General features: G+C 36.4%; 1 protein-coding gene across 1 annotated transcript; it reads right to left on the reverse strand.

Moving 5' to 3' along the window:
• Positions 1-166: 166 nt before the first annotated feature.
• USP16 (ubiquitin specific peptidase 16) lies at positions 167-20,786 on the reverse strand. Its single transcript, XM_063305447.1, has 18 exons — positions 20,699-20,786; positions 19,259-19,358; positions 18,529-18,710; positions 17,646-17,749; positions 17,341-17,444; positions 15,754-15,941; positions 15,076-15,171; positions 13,882-14,012; positions 12,944-13,031; positions 12,223-12,298; positions 10,462-10,553; positions 6,106-6,162; positions 5,314-5,487; positions 4,176-4,851; positions 2,967-3,061; positions 2,516-2,602; positions 613-766; positions 167-509 (listed from the first exon to the last, which is right to left on the reverse strand). Exons 2-18 carry the CDS (start codon positions 19,317-19,319, stop codon positions 385-387), a joined length of 2,490 nt encoding a protein of 829 aa, XP_063161517.1. The 5' UTR covers positions 19,320-19,358; positions 20,699-20,786; the 3' UTR covers positions 167-384.
• Position 20,787: the final 1 nt, after the last annotated feature.

Here is a 20,787-nt window from a genome sequence, read left to right on the forward strand (position 1 = left end):
AAGCTCATCTAATATAATTTGACACATTCCTGAATTGTGCTTTGCAGCACACCTCACCCCTCATTGTAACAAATATATTGACAGTAAACTATAACAATTCGTTAGCTTAATTCATCTCACAGTAATAACAAATCTCCATGTTCTTGCATATTTTAGGACTTTTAAAAAAAAAAAGTTTACGATAAAGATCTGAGTTCATAGATCAAGGAACATACCCTCTTATCATACAAATTCAGTGCATCAGGTGAGGTATTAATCAAACAGAGCTACATTTACATATATATTTATTTAAAAGGAAAAAGTTATGTTTAAATTTGGATTCAAGAAAATAAACTGAATATGATAAAGTTTGGTGAAGCTTTCCTTGGTTGGAATTCTTCCAATTTACAATATTCTTTCGTAGAAGAGAAGATATGCTTGTGACTTCAGGACCCTAGATATGGATACTGCTTGCACATGAGTGTCACTTACATGAAACCACTGTCTTCTGGGTGACTCAGATTTTGAAGCTGAAAATTAAAAAAAAAAAAAGCAAATTTTCCTTATTACTTTCCAATTGGCTCTAGAAATTAATTTCATATTAATTTTCCAGCGTAGATTGCTTCTACTTACGTTGTTGAATCTTGCCATGTACAAGATCAGAAAGTTGGCTGGTAGCAGTTCTTGTCTTCACGTAAGCAGTGTAATGACCAGATCTCATAGTGCCACTATGTTCCACAATACCATATAAGGAGTACAATACTTCTGAAGTCCCCTCTCTCATACTCTGTAAAAGGAACATAGCTCAAGAATATTAAAAGTCTTGATGTTACTTATTAGCAAAAAATAAAATAGTTCCACTTTACCTTCATAAGTTTCTTAATTTGGAAACCCTTTAAAAGGTGTGTATTTTAGTAAAAGGAATATAAAGGCAAGCTAGTATTGTTGGGCATGAAAGAATGCAAAGCATATTCGTTGTGACAGATAAAGCAAAATAACTTTACATAACTGAAGTATAAACATGCTGGGAGAATTCTGGATAGGGTAGGATACTTAAGTGAACAATATAATGGCAATGGCTGTTGAACTTGAAATGAGAAGTTTGATCTTGAACATACTAATCTTGAGATTTTGACAAAGCACCTCAGTGGCAACAGTTGATACCACATTTGAAGCAGAAAGTTCTAGTAAAAAGGTAGAACAGAATGTCACCACAGCTAAGGAGTGTAGAAAACCAGATATTGTATAAGATTACCTGAAGAGAGGGAGGAAAAGCCAAAAAAAAGTACTTGATCTTAATAGAAACAATAGGAAAAAAAAGGTAACTGAAGTCAGAATCACAGATGTCTATGGAAATAGCATATCAAATTTGTCAAGAGTGATATTAAAATTTTTGGAACTTTTTGGAAGCAAAGAAATAGTCTGTTAGTCTGTAAAAACTTTTGGAAGTCAGCCTAGGTTAATGCTAGAGTTGCATGCAAAGATTTGGGTACCTTTCATCAAATAAGTTTGTATACAACTATACTAATCTGGGGAACCAGAACATCTTCAAGATGAAAGAACAAAATCCCTTCCTTCCTCCTTTCTAACAGTCAAGGAAACATTGTATTCAGAAACTCAACTTCAGAAATAGGAGTTAGTTTCTCATTATGAAATGTATTTATAATCCAATTCTGGAGTCACAAAGCAGCACAGGATGTAATACTGTAACAAGCTGGACCTGAATATTAAAAACAGTACATTTTTGCAACTGTAATCAAGTCCTAAGTCTCCATTTTAACATGTTCATATCACGTTTATGGGAGGTACACATAATTTCATGAGTACAGACTAACTTTTAGTAAGTGATAAAAAGTAAATACTCCCTTGAATCAGGCTCTACCATTGCTGTAGTTTACTTGGCAATAATGTATTAGTGGTTTTGTCAGACTCCTCACCCAAATGTCAATCTAACATCTGATCGAACTCGCTGCCATTTTGAAGGTATCCAGAAACCCATGTAAGCAGACTGAGTTGCCAGCAAGAAGGAGAAATGAGATTGGAGTGTGAAATATATTGTTTGGGTTAGATGGCCCTTGCCAAAGTCAACAGGCAGTAACCATTCAAGCCATCTGCTAGTACCAGGGAGGGGTGCATACCTAAGTGTGTGTGTGTGGGGGGGGGGGAATAGAGATTTGTGCTTTTAAACTGCAGACTGCGCAGGAAAAGGGCATTTACAACTTCTTCCTCGTATCAGAACACTTGGCTTTATTAAACAGTTCATTGAGCACAAGTCTCTAGACTGTCATTGAGCGAATGCTCGAGCAGGCTGGTCATTGCAGGTTTGCCATTTCCTTCTTCCAGGAAGTTTTTTTTAACTTCTCAGTCTAGCTGATAGTCCTGGGATTTCATGGTGGTCTATCATTCAAATACTAAACAGGACTTATCCTGCTTAGCTGCTTCATTGAAAGGCTACATTTTGCTACCTGCTGCGGACTGTAACATGTGATACAGCTGTCAAACTGAGTAATGGAAATAGTATAAGATTATTATTTACCTTGCACTTAATTGAGCAGAAAGGAGCCAAATCTATAACTTCAGGAAATGTTATGTGCTTGTTTACTTTTTGGAGATTATATCCAGCCTCGGAGGGAACCAGAAAACACAAAGTAAGACACAGCTCAGGAAGAAGCTTATGCTGTCCACAGGGTGACTCCCAGTATTTCCAGCCAGCATTGCTAATGTCAAGGCTCTGTGGAATTTGTAGTCCACTCAGCTGCCTACCCAATTTAAGATTACAGAAACAAGTATTCTTGAAGATCGGGGGAAAAAACTTTGTTTTTAAAGGCAAGAGGTCTAGTAATAAATACAAGTTATTTTAAGGCTTAAATATAAATATCATATGGGAATAAACAAGAATGTCCAATGTATTGATGTCTCTCTTAATCACTTCCTAGGAAGCAGTATTAAGCTAAGATAATTGAACTTACTTAAGTCATTAATTATACCTGTTGAAATCTTTTTAAATGAAGGGTTAAAATTGGAGGAGCGAGAGAAATAAGCATTTGTTTTTTGGCATTTGTATATACATATTTTTTGGCATCTGGAAAAGAAAGGAAAAACAGATCATGACTTAGCAGATATTCATGAATATTACCTCTTATAAAATTGTTTTGGTTCACTAGTACAATGAGATCTCATAATTTTCTATTTCAAGCATAGTCCACCTGAACATTGAACAAACCAGATTCACTGATTTCTATGGGAAGGACAAAGCAAATCCTCACGCTTTACAAAATCCAACGAAATACTTGTATTTGCCTAGACTGAATCATCTGCTAAGAGTGCTCTTCAAGCAAGAGTATTTATGCCATTTTCTTTGACATTTATGGTAAATGTAGGATTTTGCTTGTAATTCCAAAGTAAGTTCAAAAATATTATGTATACATTTGTAAATCTTAAAATAAATCAAGATATGTTATCAGGCATAGATCTGCAAGCCCCACAGCCACCCTGTTTTGTTGTTTTCTTCAATGTTCTCCTCCTCATATTTGAATATATCTCTCAGAGAAATGTGTTTAGGATCTACTTTTTTGCTTCATATTATACAGAGTAATGGTGAGTTAGACTTTTTGAATTCAAACTGCTTGTTTCAATCACTTTGGTAGGTCTCCAAGTTTGAAAATCCCCGTTTCAAGCTTAAAACACTTTTTAAATAGTCAAACAGCCCATACCATGTGTGGAATAATTGTTTTCAACTCAAAACGGGGCATACAGAAGTAAAAAATACTACGCATCTATAATGCAGAACATTATTTTGTACCTGAAAAACTTGGCAAAAACAAAAAGACATATCCTCATAGTATCAGCAGTTCTATCTGTGCTGCTGGAAGCCTACTTCCTTCTACTGAGCCAACAAAAATATGAAAAATAGTATCATAAACATTTATACTATTAATTCCACTCAGTCTTGCCATACAGACCTCAGGGTTTTCAAAGTTATATTCAAGCCAAAAACATATTCACTACAAGTTGGCAACTAATTTTTTTTTAGGGAAACTTCTGACCATGGGACATAACTTCTTATCCTTCTATAAAATTGGGACATACATATACTACTTCCTACCTAGTTCCATTAAAACAAGTAATTGCTCTTACTCAATGACTTGATAAGAAAAATAAGTTGTGTTCCTTCAAAAAGGAACAATTTGACATACTTATTCCATTAGTCTTCATTCCACAAAGTTGGTTGTGCGCGCAGACTTCACAAAGCAGTTTGTTCTTCTCACAAAGTTTCTCAATATGAGTAAACTGATACAAACAATGAAGAATTGAATTTTCTTCTATGTTCATAGTATCCCTGTCTGCAAGAGTACAAAATGCGGTTTCTGGATCTTCATTTACTACTTCATATATTTGTGTTTCAAAATCATAAAATTCATTCAAACTATCTGTATCATCACCAGGTTCTTCCTCCAGGAATAATTTGCTGAAGTCACTGATAATATCCTCATCTTCCTCATCCTTATCCTCCTTAAGAGTCAGATCATCAAATTTATTGGCACATTGTATAGAGGGAACAAAGTCTTTTGCAGAAACACCCAAAGTGACTTCATTGTTTGCTTCTTGGTCGCAACTGTCTGCATTTTCACTGTGTTTTCCTGCAATCTGTACTTGAATTGTGCTTTCTTGCGCATTTATACATTTTTTATCCGCACAGTGCTCTTCACTTGCATTTAATGACTCTTCCTCTCCTAGTTTCAAACAAGTTATCTCAGAGTTACTTTCTATTATTTGTTCATTGCAATCATGATCAGCTTCAGTTTTTTCAGTGACAGCACTATCTGTTAGATGAATAACTTTTTCCTGAAATTTCTGCTGATGGCGTTGATTCTGCCAAATGAAATGCATAAGAAATCAAACATATCAAAAGAATAGTTAATAGTAATGTATGCTGAAAATATTTAAGCACTATTGTTCATTGTTTATAAAATTGGAATAAATTGAGCTAATGTATGAGTTATAGAGTTAACATATGTGTTACAAGCAATATGTCTGCATCCAGACTTAAAGCGAAACAGTCTGATGTTACTATAAATAAGCAGAAGTTCTCACATATCCTCTTTGCATTTGCATGTTACTGTCTCCTTATAGACTTCAAATTTCTCAGCGAAGAAAGCTATAACATATATGTAAATGACATTCAAATATAGCAACATGAAGAATGTCACTTCTCTAGTGGTCATCCAAATCAGAATATGGAAAAGGCTCACTTCAGTTTGCCCACTACAAACCATCTTTAAGGCATGTGTGTCCTGGATTGTTTTATACCTTCCTGTCCTCATTATTACTAACCTTTGCTTGCTTTCTGGCCATTTTCTTTGCCTTCTTCTGTAGATGCTTACTTGTACCAGGAATTTCATCTCTTTCTTTCACATAACATTCATTTTCTATGTTTTCTTCATAACTGTCTATTTCTTTTTCCTTTATTTTTTTAACATTATTTTCATTTGTTTTTTTCTTGACACTCTTAAAAAAGATAATTATGAATAGGTTAGAGAGGATACAAAGTCGGTTCCACTATATTATATTTTAATATAGATTTCTGAGTGTTATCAAAAGAACATGGAAGAAAAACAGTCAATATTCTGTTGGTTATTGTTCAGTGTGGTTTCCTGAGAACTTGAATTTTCCTTGATCCATCAAAATCTGCACACAAGAGACAAGCCTTTCTTGACGAGTCTTACATAACTTTTCTTTTGTCTGTTAATGAAAATATGCTTTGAATAACAAATTTTGAGACTTCCTCCTACAGCAGTTACTTGAAAAACAACTTCTGAAGTTTGAGGATTCTCACATTACTTGAGGGACAAAGCCTTTCCTTAGTGGAAAGAAAAGCCAGCAACTGTCCTTTAAGAATTCTAAAACTCTTCTTTGAACCAATGGAATCTTAAAATAATATTTGCTAGAATATTTTTTCCTCAAGGAGCTAATTTACTAATACTGTATCATGACGGCTGCTCACAAAATAGGCAAAATACTGCATTTGACTATTTTAGATGGAGAGAATTGGTCATTTACACCATGCTTTCAGTGTCTTGATAATAAATTCTGAATTTTATCATCTAAAAGTAAACTTTTGCTTACCTGATCATTTAAGACAGGGAGTGATAAATCAAGGAATGGTTCATGTACCAAAGAAACCTGAAAAAAACATTTTACCCATTATAAAAGAAAAATAAAATTGTATTCATATTGCCTCCAGAGACTGACATTGGAACTAAGGTAAGTGAAATTAAATTAATTTAACTGTCATAACTGAAATAAAGAAAATGTTTATGAGAAAGATTCAAAAACAGAGATAAGTGCCCACAAACCTAATGAGAGATAAGGAATGAAATCTGAAAATCTGCACTAAAATGCAACATTAGGACATTTGTTATAATGTAATATATTTCATTTATATTTATTCTGATTTTTACAAATACAGAATAAGATGGCTTTTCAGCATAACTGCAGTGTGGAAGGTGACTACAATTTTAGTATCACATGTAAGCTTTCATCTATGGATATAGTTACTGGCAAACCTGTTGATCTCTTTAGCTCTGTGCTAAAGAGAAAAAAATGTGCATTTTTAAAAATGTATTTCTAAAGAGGTATGATTGCATAATGTTTAATGTTTGTTATGTTTATAAATTTGTTTTTATATTTTTGTTAGCCATCTTGAGTATATTCTTTTAGTAAAAAGGAAGAGCATAAATCAAATAAACCTTTTTAAAAAAAATTAGGCAGCATCTTTTAATGAACCTATATGAACTATATGCCATGAGCTAAACCGTGAAGGGCCACCCAAGACAGGAAGGTCATGACAGAGAGGCCAGACTAAATGCGATCCCTGGGGAAGGTAATGGCAACCCATCCCAGTATTCTTGCCGTGAAAACTAAATGGATCAGTACAACCAGAGATATGTCGGTATACCATCGGAAGATGAGACCCCCAGGTCGGAAGATGGTCAAAATGCTACTGGGGGGAACAGAGGATGAGTTCAACTAGCCCCAGACATGATGACGCAACTAGCTCAAAGCCGAAAGGACGGCTAGCAGCCGACGGTGCTGGTGGTGAACGGCGAATCCGATATTCTAAGGATCAACACACCACTGGAACCTGGAATGTAAGATCTATGAGCCAGGGCAAATTGGATGTGGTTACTGGCGAGATGTCAAGATTAAAGATAGACATTTTGGGCGTCAGTGAACTGAAATGGACTGGAATGGGCCACTTCACATCAAATGACCACCAGATCTACTACTGTGGACAAGAGGACCACAGAAGAAATGGAGTAGCATTCATAATTAATCGTAAAGTGGCTAAAGCAGTGCTTGGATACAATCCAAAAAACGACAGAATGATCTCAATTCGAATTCAGGGCAAGCCATCTAACATCACAGTGATCCAAATATACGCCCCAACCACAGATGCTGAAGAAGCTGAAGTAGACCAGTTCTATGAGGATCTGCAGCACCTACTGGACAACATGCCTAAAAGAGATGTTATTTTCATCACAGGAGACTGGAATGCTAAGGTGGGCAGTCAAATGACACCTGGAATTACAGGTAAGTATGGCCTGGGAGAACAAAACGAAGCAGGACATAGGCTGATAGAATTTTGCCAAGACAACTCACTCTGCATAACAAACACTCTCTTCCAACAACTGAAGAGACGGCTTTAAACATGGACTTCACCAGATGGACAACACCGAAATCAGATTGACTACATCTTTTGCAGCCAAAGGTGGAGGACATCTGTACAGTCGGTAAAAACAAGACCTGGAGCTGACTGTAGTTCAGATCACGAACTTCTTCTTGCACAATTTAGGATCAGACTAAAGAGATTAGGGAAGACCCACAGATCAGCTAGATATGAGCTCACTAATATTCCTAAGGAATATGCAGTGGAGGTGAAGAATAGATTTAAGGGACTTGACTTAGTGGATAGGGTCCCGGAAGAACTCTGGACAGAAGTTCGCAGCATTGTTCAGGAGGCGGCAACAAAATACATCCCAAAGAAAGAGAAAACCAAGAAGGCAAAATGGCTGTCTGCTGAGACACTAGAAGTAGCCCAAGAAAGAAGGAAAGCAAAAGGCAACAGTGATAGGGGGAGATATGCCCAATTAAATGCAAAATTCCAGAGGTTAGCCAGAAGAGATAAGGAATTATTTTTCAACAAGCAATGCACGGAAGTGGAAGAAGACAACAGAATAGGAAGGACAAGAGACCTCTTCCAGAAAATTAGAAACATTGGCGGTAAATTCCAGGCAAAAATGGGTATGATCAAAAACAAAGATGGCAAGGACCTAACAGAAGAAGAAGAGATCAAGAAAAGGTGGCAAGAATGTACAGAAGACCTGTATAGGAAGGATAACAATATCGGGGATAGCTTTGACGGTGTGGTCAGTGAGCTAGAGCCAGACATCCTGAAGAGTGAGGTTGAGTGGGCCTTAAGAAGCATTGCTAATAACAAGGCAGCAGGAGACGACGGCATCCCAGCTGAACTGTTCAAAATCTTGCAAGATGATGCTGTCAAGGTAATGCATGCTATATGCCAGCAAATTTGGAAAACACAAGAATGGCCATCAGATTGGAAAAAATCAACTTATATCCCCATACAAAAAAAGGGGAACACTAAAGAATGCTCAAACTATCGAACAGTGGCACTCATTTCACATGCTAGTAAGTTAATGCTCAAGATCCTGCAAGGTAGACTTCAGCAATTCATGGAGTGAGAATTGCCAGATGTACAAGCTGGGTTTAGAAAAGGCAGAGGAACTAGAGACCAAATTGCCAATATCTGCTGGATAATGGAAAAAGCCAGGGAGTTTCAGAAAAACATCTATTTCTGTTTTATTGACTATTCTAAAGCCTTTGACTGTGTGGACCATAACAAATTGTGGCAAGTTCTTAGTGGTATGGGGATACCAAGTCATCTTGTAAGCCTCCTGAAGAATTTGTATAACAACCAAGTAGCAACAGTAAGAACACACCACGGAACAACGGACTGGTTTAAGATTGGGAAAGGAGTACGGCAGGGCTGTATATTCTCACCCTACCTATTCAACTTGTATGCAGAACACATCATGCGAGAAGCTGGGCTTGAGGAATCCAAGGCTGGAGTTAAAATCTCTGGAAGAAACATTAACAATCTCAGATATGCAGATGATACCACTTTGTTGGCTGAAAGCGAAGAGGAACTGAGGAGCCTTATGATGATGGTAAAAGAAGAAAGTGCAAAAGCTGGCTTGCAGCTAAACCTCAAAAAAACCAAGATTATGGCAACCAGCTTGATTGATAACTGGCAAATAGAGGGAGAAAATGTAGAAGCAGTGAAAGACTTTGTATTTCTAGGTGCAAGGATTACTGCAGATGCTGACTGCAGTCAGGAAATCAGAAGACGCTTAATCCTTGGGAGAAGAGCAATGACAAATCTCGATAAAATAGTTAAGAGCAGAGACATCACACTGACAACAAAGGCCCGCATAGTTAAAGCAATGGTGTTCCCCGTATTAACATATGGCTGTGAGAGCTGGACCATAAGTAAGGCTGAGAGAAGGAAGATCGATGCTTTGGAACTGTGGTGTTGGAGGAAAATTCTGAAAGTGCCTTGGACTGCAAGAAGATCAAACCAGTCCATCCTCCAGGAAATAAAGCCTGACTGCTCACTTGAGGGAATGATATTAAAGGCAAAACTGAAATACTTTGGCCACACAATGAGAAGACAGGACACCCTGGAGAAGATGCTGATGCTAGGGAGAGTGGAAGGCAAAAGGAAGAGGGGCCGACCAAGGGCAAGATGGATGGATGATATTCTAGAGGTGACGGACTTGTCCCTGGGGGAGCTGGGGGTGTTGGCGACTGACAGGAAGCTCTGGCGTGGGCTGGTCCATGAAATCACGAAGAGTCAGAAGCGACTAAACGAATAAATAACAAATATGAACAAAGGAAGCCAGGAAGCAGTATACAAATTTAACAGCTGGGGCATGGATATATAGAAACATGGATATTTCACATTAAATATACTGTAATCACTTGAAAAGATACACTTGAATTCTTTTCAAAGAGAATTCTCCAATATACTGCATTTGTATATGTTTTGTCATACTTTATTTCTTTTCTGTCTGTCATGGGAAAGTCTTATTCAGCAATTACTACAGCTTCCAAGTTTTTAAACTTGTGCCTGGGCAGAACTTTAGGAAACAGGTATATTTATGTTTTGCATTATTTAATCGTGCTGAATAAGCCATGATTGGCTAAACTTACACAAACATTGTTTAGTCTTTATTAACACAACATACTAAATGACACCAACAAGTCACATTATAGTGTAGCACAATGCTGAACCCTGTCAGATGGAAATGAAGATAATTTGGGAAAATCCAGACTGCTGATATCAGCCTGGCCCCCAAACTTAGCTTTACACACACACACATACACACACACACAACTTACTGTTTGGCACTCTTCACACATGATTGTACTTGTTAATTCTCCACCAAATGTGCGGTCCACAAAATTATGCATTAGTTTTTTCTTTTCATATTCTAAAATAAAAGACAATATATCAACAATATACATTTTAATCTTAATTTAACCAATTATGCTGCTACACTGGATAGAAAAAATGTATACATATATACAGCAAACAAAATGTAAGTATTGTACCTTTGAAGAAATGAACAGAATAAAATAGCTTCTAATCACTTTTTTCTTCTCAATTGGCACCCTAAAATGTATAGGTTTACAATTCCTTTGGCAACATTGCCCAGGCCTTATAGGATTATGGTCCAACGTATCAGTAGGATGCTCCTATATTTTTAAATATGCTGTCTTTGTTTTGTCACTCTCAATCCAGAGATATTTTAGGGAGTTGGCTATACCTAAAGAATTGTTTTTTTAAAAAAGAATAGCCCCTTTTGAAAATCCTTTCAATTTTTTATGTGATATAGAGACTGCTGCTTAAGGGAAAAAAAACACCAAAAACCACAATGTGAAGAAATCTAGAAACCTGATTCTTAAGATCCAACATATCTAACACAGGAAGTCCTCATTTACCACTGCCTCATTATTCGAAGTTACAACAGTGCTGTCCCTCAGTCATGCGATTGCCATTACAGTCAGTACTCATTGTCCTGCACCTGACCTGTTGTTTTTCTCCCCCCGCCCCTTGCAGAGTAGAGATCGGAGAGGATGGGATTACAAGAGAGTAAGCAGGCACACAATGGGAACATACATTGAAGGCAATGCACTGGCACCTGCAGCCACAAGTGCCCTATGCAAACAGTCTGGTGTATTTCCTCTGTGTTCCTGCTTATTCTCTTGTAATTTCTTCCTCTCTAATCTCTCTGCTCTGTGGGGGCAGGGGGAGAAAAACAAGCAAGTTCTGTAGGCAATCTCTTCTGTGCCTGACCTGTTTCCCCCCTCCCCCTTTTGCACAGCGAAGAGATTAATTCCCTTCTTGTTAATTATCCCAGCACTGGAGTGAGCATGGGGCAGGGAGAGTGGTTAGGAGACAAACAAAAGGGAAGGTGTGAAACTGATTAGTCTTTTCAGTTTTGATCCCAGCACCCCTGGGGTGAGCATTGCAAAGGGTAGCGGAATGGAAAAAAGAAAGAACAGTCATGGTCACATGATTTCCCAATTAGAAACTGCTTCACTTAGCAACAGAGTTGCCAGTCCCAATTGTGGCCACTAAATAAAGACTACCTGTATACATATATACCAAAGGAGAGCTTTAGTTTGCCATTTAATCAAATGAAACTGACAAAAGACAAATAAAACAACAAACAATTGACAAACGTCATATTGTAGATCAATTACTTTTGCAACTCTGATCTTGCTGTATAATAAACACAAATAATAAAGGTGGGATAAAAATTAATTAAATAAATATTATTTGCAGAGATAAAGCTCAGGAGAAGACCTCGAAATCGGCAAGTATATCAACACATAACGTAAATGCTGAAATCAAAACAGATAATCTACAGGCAGGTATACATTGAGGCTGAACATAAAGTATTGCTGGGGTAGAGGAAGCCTAACCCTAAATTATGCTAGCTGAATATTAACTAACAACTCTATACATTATAATACTACTTAAATGAACACCAATTTTAAAACTTTCATTTCCCCTTTCAAGGACAGGGACACATTCACTTCATCCTCAGAAGTGAAGCCAGAGCTTCCCCTTCCACTAAGATAGGGCTGACTTACCTTTAACTTCTTTTTTCAACTCTTCATTTTCTTTGTCAGAATTATTTAGTGCGCTAAAAATTGCAGCACTCATTCTCTAGAAATAAGTATAACAAGGTATTTTTTAGTACCATAGTTTTAACTATTGAATAGAAACACTATTCTTCAATAAATAAGCTTATTACTAAATAGAAAATATTAGTTTTAGTATTAGTACATACTGTACAGTATTGGATTCTCTCTCTCTCTCACACACACACACAATCACACGCACACAGGACCCAATTGCTGCTTCTCCTTTGAAGGAACTTTGTAGGGCAACGCTGGAAATCACAGCTGGTCCAGAATGTTGCAGTTGATCCCTCCTGTTGAAATAGTAATGCTAGTTACAGTTGTGCTCAAAGCCCCAGTTTAGGCCCAAGTTACCTACTCCTGTACAGACTGCCACCGACTTTCAGACCAGATAGGCCATGCCGGACACCTTTAACATCAGCAACTGATCAACATCAGTCAACTCTGGCTTTTCAGAGGTGGGATCTATATTATAGATTAAACTGCTATGGAGGGAAAATTGGATAGTTAATCAACAATTTTGACTAGAAAGGGACTCAAGTATTTTTATCCAGCCATTTTAGAGTTTTCTTCTGCTGCTGATTTTTAATCTTTGTATTTTTTAAGCTACTTTACAAATGTGACTTTCAGGATAAAGTTGCAACAACCATTCATCATGAACTATACCTACCTGGATTTCTTCAGTTCTCATCCCATCTAATAGATACCGAAGCAACTCCTGGCTGTCCTGCTGCTGATACCCTTTGAATCGTGTTGCTCTGTTTTTAAAGATGCACAGATACAGGTTAAGGAAAGTACAATGCTTTCTGTATAAATATTACACAAAAGGAAAAAAATATGGTAGAGAAAACATCTCACATGAATTTAACATCTCTAGGAAGTGGGGGCAGGGTTATAACTCAGAAGATGTTATGAGAACAAATACTATAGAAGCTATGAAACTGATTATTTCGTGGTACTGTTCGTGATATAATCTGACAGTCAGAAAAAAATTAAGGTTGTTTAAAAAGATTCACAATATAATTTTATGCATGTTTATTTCTAAAATGCATTTAATCCTTATTAAATGTGCACAATACTGAAGCCTCTACTTTATATATTTGAAATTGTCTAAAAACCTGATTATACAGCAGCTGATAACTTCACAAATATTTAGCTGATCAATGAAAAAATTATAAAAAATTAAATAAATTAGCATGCTATCAAAATTATAATACAATTGTCACTGAGCTAGTGAGTGTAATGTAAACTACAGTACAATAAATAATTTATAAATTACTGATATCCATCTTAAACAGATATAATGCTGGTTTAGTATGTAATATTTTTTTTACAAAATTCAAGGTCCCAGTCTATGCAATAATTGGGTAAGAAGCCCATGTGGAATTAGATTCAGTTATTGGTTTAAGCCAATTGAAAAAACAAAACAAAACAATTTATTAACAATCCAAGCCCTTTTCTCCAGTCTGAATCAGCTCTAATGCTTAATAAATACTGTAGTTACTAGTTTCATATTCTGATCAGTTTAAAATTAAATAGATTCAAAATTACACAAAACATCTCTTTTTCAATAGTACATTAATATAATTTTATAAATAATATACTCACTTTTTACAAACCTGAGAGAAAAGTTCTCTAGGGGTCACAGTTCCTTTTTTTGTCTCTTGCATTTCTGCCAAAAACTGGCACATCGCTAGTGTTAGAGGTCTTGGTGGATCAAGCATTACTATCAAAGGTTCCTAAAGACCATATAAAAAGAGTACCATCAATACATGCATACTTTATGCAGTCTTTTATGCTGCTTATGTTCGGAGTTTATATTTTTATGCTTATGTTTGCGGTTTGGTATCATCAGGAGGCTGATGATACCTACTTATATCTTTCAACCCTGGGCCAGCCAAGCGAGGCTGTCAAGGTTGTTCCACTGCAGGGGGGCTGCGCGGGTTTGGATGGGGAGTAATTGTCTCTGACTCAGTCCTCCCAAGACTGAGTGATTCTGGGTATTTAGGCCACCCAGACCTGGGAATATTCCACCTTTGACCTTGGATGGGGTAGCACTTCCCTCTTCAAAGTTGGTGTGCAATCTGGGAGTCTTCCTGGACTTGCAGCTCCTGCTTGAAGAGCAGGTGGCAGCTGTGACCAGCAAGGCCTTTGCACAACTTCATTTGGTATACCAGGTGACCCTTTCCTAGATCAGGAGCCATTCAGACATCACTCATGCCCTAATCACCTCTAGCTTGACTACTGCAACATACTCTATATGGGACTATCCTTGAAGAACATCCAGAAGCTTCAACTGGTCCAGAATTAAGCAGAGTGAGCAGTGATGGGCATGCCAAAACCCTACATGGCATTGGGCCTGGTTAGTTGAGGGACTGCCTGTCTCCCTAGTATCTGCCCAACCACTTCAATCTTGCAGGATTGACGTGCTCCAGGTTCCTTTGATTAAACAATGTCTATTGGTACCCTGGAAGCATGCCGTCTTTGTAGCAGTTCCTTCCCTCTGGAATGAGATCCCCCAAGAACCAGATGGTCTCCACTCTGCTGTTGTTCAGAAGAGCAGTAAAGACCTAAGCTTTTGACGAAGGAGAGAAATAAACCTTGCTTCATTCCATCTGGTCTGTCACACCTGCCAACTTTTATCAATTTTATTGTAATTTCTTTCTTAGCACTGTAAGAAAGATCACAATGCCCTGTTTATTTTCTGATTTTAGAAGCTATCTAAGAAATAACAGCAACATTTGCTTAGAGAATTTAAATCTGTCATTAGTTTTAACACATCCCAAACAGCAACTTACATACCGTTATTGAGAATTCTGGTGGCTTAAGTATAATTGTTGAGTCAGGCATTTTTACTTCTTTCAGCAACTCTCTCAGAACTGATGTCTGTGATAGGTTCTATAGGGGAAAAAAGTTAATTGCAAATTTAAAAACTCAAAAGAGATGTATCTTATTTATGTTCAAAAGGCTACAACACTGTAATTTATTAAGTAAAATTAGCAGACAGAATTTGCTGTAAAAGGTATGTTTTGCTCACCATTTTTCCACATTGCTAGCCTATTTACAGGTGGTGCTAAATAGCATCTAAACAAAGACTAGAATAAAACATTTTGTGACAAGAATTAGATATTCAAATTAGCAGGTTTTATATATAAAATGGGGTACACATTTAGAATTGTTAAATGAAAGATGACCCAGCAAAGATTGCATGTTGTTTCTCAAAAGCTACCTCATCAGTAAATATATGCATATAAACCATTCCAACACACACAAATAAAGCCCTCTGGGTGCTGCCCTAAAAAGAACTCCTAAAATTAAAATTTGAAAAGAATATGGAATGCAATTTTATAAGATAAAGACTTCCACATTAAAATTAGCTAGGAAACAAAGCTAGTAAGTAGCGGTATTTCAGGTTTTAACAGTACAATCAGAAGGTATGACACAGTAAAATTCTGGGAAATTGATTAATTTATATCATACCTGCAAAACAGCATTAAAAAAACATGTATTTCCCAGGTTGCTGAGACCTTTCACAGTTATTTCTGAACTGCCATTTAATTGGTTTTTATTGTCTTTGACCAAGATCTCCGTCTTCTCCTTCTCTTCCTCATTTTTATGGTCTTTAAGTTTTTTATTTTCCAATGGTTTGTTTTCTTCATTTCTGGAAGCTAAAAAAATATTTTTTTATAATACATTAAATCAAAATGCAATGAAAATTGTTCAGCATCTCAAGGATAAAATAGAACAATTGCAAATGTTATTTAAAGCAAAAACATGTACTATGAAACATATGTAGTTACTCCTCAAAAACACAGAAATTAAGTTACTTGTAAAACAGGCTAGGTGACTGGATTCATAGATAGCTAATCAAAGCTGATACATTTACCATTCAGCATTAAGACCTTATAGCTATCACAGAAAAAATAGTATTTTCAAATAAGTCCATCAGATTTCAATTAGCAGTTCCATCCTAGACACTGTTGTCATTTAAAAATCTAATTACAGAAAAACTTTAGTATATTAATACTGCATACATATTAATACTGTATGCACATACTACAGTTATTACCCTACAGTATTATGAATAACTGGTAATAATGATGGACATTTCCTGCATGCCAGTAAAACAATCCGATATCCCAATGATGCTACTTAAAAGCATAAATAAAGCAGACTACATTAATATTTAGAAAACATGTAAAACAATTATAATCTTTCCCATTGTTTTAAAAATCTGGGTCAGAGAGTGGGCAGAGAATGGGATATAGATTGTAATAATCTACTTTATGTATTTATTTGTCAAATTTATATGGCTGCCCATCTCAGATGAAGTGACTCTGGGTGTGTACAATAAAACCAACAATTAAAACATTCTACCAAACCAATTAAAACCAGAAACAAAAATAAAACAAGTCCACGAGAGAGGAAACATTACATAAAATACAGCCAGTCAATATTACAAGAGAGCCAGTTTGGTGTAGCAATTAAGGCATAAGGCTAGAAACCAGGAGACTGTGAATTCTATTCCTGCCTTAGGCAGGAAGCCATTTGCCAAGAAATATTGCCAAGAAAACTATAGACTAGTCCAGGCAGTTGCCAGGAGTCAACACTGACTTGAAGGCACAAAAAATAAAACAAAAAAAAAATTGAGCATCCTGAGTCAAAAAATAAATAAAGTTTATAAAGGCAAGAAATTATATGGAGCTTTCAAATTTGGAATATGCAATTACTGCTGAGACATGAAGGACTACAGTACTTACAATTCAACTTCTACCTAAAAGTAGTTGCTATAAATTCAAATGCAAGTATTACAGCTCAAATTTTCATTAATTCCTTTCCTCCCAATCGCTGAAGACGATGGTATTCCTGCTTTGTTTTAACCTCAGTTAAAAATAGTTATATTTCTAAAATCAGTTGCATTACAATGGATTTAAGTTTTAAGCACTCCCAATATCACTTAATGCAACTGAATGCTCATATGCCATCAAGCTTGTGTTAACTCTTAGTGATCCTGTAGATGGTTTTTCTTGAGGATAATGCAGCTAGCACACCTTACAAGGAACTGACCTGTAACTGGAATGTTCGCACAAGTTTGTTTTCTAATATAATCCACAAACTGGCCCAGTCGAGTAGAAGAATTGTACTGGATTTCATCATCACACAAGTAGCACCTATTTAGGTTAATTTTAAAAAGCCCAGAAATACATAATTAATAATTTGGCTTACATCAAACTAGAATAGTATGAGACTGTAGCAGAACACAATTCACACATTTTTGAAATGCAAACAGATTATTAAACATGTGTGTTACTCCAATAGTCTTAGGAAAATACACTTCATTCCAACTGATGGTAAACACTTCATAAACTTACCAGACGCACCAGTTTTCCACATTAAGAACCAAACAGTGAGGTTCTGATCTTGGTGTTTCATAGTGTTTTAGGGCATGTTGCTCTTGACAATTTCTGCCACAGCCCTGTAATGTAATATCACATGGCAGTTTAACATACATGTATAATGTAACATATTTGTTAGGGTGAAACTAAAATGGTTAAAGATGACATCTTTCTGTAATTTAAATGCAAACTATTTATACGCAGTTCTTTACAGATTCAAAATTAAGGGAAAAAAAACAGTGAGCATGGGAAGTTTGGACACCCTATTAGTTGAATTTTTTTTATTATTATTGTACAGTTGTTACTATGACCCTAAAAACAGTTTGATTTGTTAGATCTTCTATTAGCTAGATGAGGACAATTCCACAACAATAATTTGGGATTGCTGTTCTGTCTTTTAACATTCTCCAAGCAGCTGCCTGAGCAAAGCAGGAAACCTTCATTTAACCATTTAAACTGGGAGGAAGTTCACGTATACAGTACCCATAGGAAGGCCTAAGAATATTTTTGAGCTAGAAGAGTTCTGCAAGTGTGAAAACAAAATTAAAAGCAAGTAGTGAAAGACATTTAAATGGCTACAGGAAATATTCAGAAACCATTATATCTGTCCTAGGAGGTGTCACAAAGTACTGACTGAAAGAGTATCCAAAATTATGCATCTGCCATATTTACTGTTTTCTTGTTTTGAATCTGGAAATAATTGTGCATTCAAATTTATGCTTAGTTTTGTACCATGTAGAGGATGTGTTGTGATGCTTGTGAAGTTTTTCTATTATTGTCTTCAACAAGAATAAAACTAAGTCCTAATTCAGCATCTGCAATATATTTTCTAAGGTTAGTAATAGTAACAAGGACATACCCTATGGCCACATTTTAAACATAACCATATTGATGGTTTGTCTTCTGCCCTCTCGTCAGATTTTTCATGTGTCTCATTGTCATCTATCCGGCAATCCTGGCAGGAGTTCAAGTCCACAGCCTGCAACACTTTTCTCAGATAACCTTGTTCCAATCCTTTGCGAAGGTGCTTGCATACTGGTCCTTTGAGAAATTTTACACAAAATAAGAATCAATGTTAAAGGGACTTAAAATACATTTAGAATCCATAAGGTATGACCAAAGACCAGTTGGCTGTGAGTAGCAAACTTCTGAGAAATTGAGATGTAATTTCCTGCAACAATTTGTTATGAAAAGGTCCATGTAGACTTGACACACACATACAAACAGAGGGAAAGAAAGAATAACCAACCCCCTTCAGAAATCTGATCCATTCACCTTGGTGATGTCTTTGTCAGTGGCCCTTAGCTATACCACTTATCAATCCTGACCACTGCTGTCTCTAGGCCATTGTATCTTAATTTAATGCTAATTACCTGAAAATTAGATTACTAAAACATATCGGATTATACCTTTAATATGGGCTAAGACAAACAAGTTTACTCATAAATACTGTTTCACTCTACAGAAATTGAATCTTAGTCGGATAAACATCTTCACAATGGCATTAAACATTTTGCTAAGGAAGTAAAATCTCCCTATTCCCCACAGCAGTGCAACTTAAATATATTATTTATATATATTAAGCATACCCTGTACATCTGGTAAGACATCTGCAGGTACATTTTTTCCTTTTGTTCTCCTCTTTACCATTATAGCGATCAAGGCTTTAATTTCACATCAAACTGTGACCTAAAAAAAGAAACAGATTTTTTCCAATAATAGTTTAAAAGCTATAAATAGCAATTAATGTATTGTATTATCAGACAAGAAAGGATGAAATTTACATGTTTGCTTTCTTTTTAAAGTATTTATTCAAGGGAACTACAGCTGAACATTTTACATATATTTGTGCAAAGCAGGCTGTGTGACAAAGTACTCTGGAAAATATTCTCATTTTAATACAGATTCATGGACCTCTCTATAGTAGCTTTTGAATACTAATCTTCCTGATTAAACAAATTTTTTAAATACAGCTATAGCAATTTAAAGAAAAGTGTAATTATGAGTATATTAAATGGGATCAAGCCACAGACTCAACATATTTAAATTAAAAGCTAAAGATTGTTTAGCACTGGGAAGGTTAATAAATCTTATCAAGGTATCTATGGACGCATGGGTACACAAATACATTTGTAAATGAATCTGTACTTTCATACAGATATTTCAAGAAAAATAACGCTGTCCTGTCCCATTTATAGAATAGTTCTACATATTTTTTTTTTCCTGGAGACGCTCATTAATTGAATCTGTTCTTTGTCCACGTTCATAATAACAATCATGTGTAACAGCCTAGGAAATGAAATTAGCAGCTTCTTTTACTAAAGTGAATTTTAAGTTTTCTTTAAACACAGCAGTTTTAGTGTCTCTGTATATACTTCACTCCATTTTCCTTGTGTTTGCAAAATGAAAAGGTAAAAAAAACCCAAAAACAAAACCCATTCTTTGTAATCAGGGGCAACAGCTCTTTGAATGGGCTAGTTTTCCGACTTTCAGGAGCAAGAGTTAATTTCTTTCTCCATGCCAGGAAAAAAAAAAGCTAATATCTGCCTATTGAGCAATAACTAAAAAGAGCAAGATGAAAGCAGGTAATCGGATTCTAATACCTTAATAAGCACCTTCAACCAACTAGTCAGTTTTAACACTGAACTTATTACTGCGGCAGCTTCAAATATAATGCCCAGCATTTTGCACAACAAAAAAGCCGGCAATTTCGGGGCGGACGTGGGAGGTAGTTGGCAACCTTTTTCCCGTCAGCCTACACCTGCCAAGAGGACTAAGGCCTCTCTAGCGAACGGAGGAAACAGAGAAACAGCTGGAAATGCCAAATACCAGCACAAACTCTGGATGGAAAACACGAATCGCACAAGAGAGCTCTGGTCACCGGCTGCAGCCATTTCTGCCCAAACGCGCCGTACTGTCCCAGACGAAGCGATCCAGCCCGCCTTTGATTGGCCACTTCAACTCTTTCGTAGCCCGCCTATTCGGCCCTTACTGACAAGAACCGAAACCAATAGTGAAGCATTTCTTACGTTCTACGAAGCAGAAGAAGCAAGCAATTCAAGGGGCCGCTGAGAAAAAGCTCCTCGCGATGAGCTGGGAACGTCGGAACAGACCCGCT

Source organism: Candoia aspera, chromosome 5, assembly GCF_035149785.1.
Source record: "Candoia aspera isolate rCanAsp1 chromosome 5, rCanAsp1.hap2, whole genome shotgun sequence".
In the NCBI taxonomy this organism is placed as follows: Eukaryota; Metazoa; Chordata; class Lepidosauria; order Squamata; family Boidae; genus Candoia; species Candoia aspera.

Coding starts and splice junctions, on each gene's coding strand:
- USP16 (XM_063305447.1), bottom strand. CDS start 19,319: ATGGTAAAGAGGAGAACAAAAGGAAAAAATGTACCTGCAGATGTCTTA. Junction 15,942..17,340: donor TGCGAACATTCCAGTTACAG/GTCAGTTCCTTG, acceptor ATATTTTTTTAG/CTTCCAGAAATGAAGAAAAC. Junction 4,852..5,313: donor TGGCCAGAAAGCAAGCAAAG/GTTAGTAATAAT, acceptor TTCATTTGGCAG/AATCAACGCCATCAGCAGAA.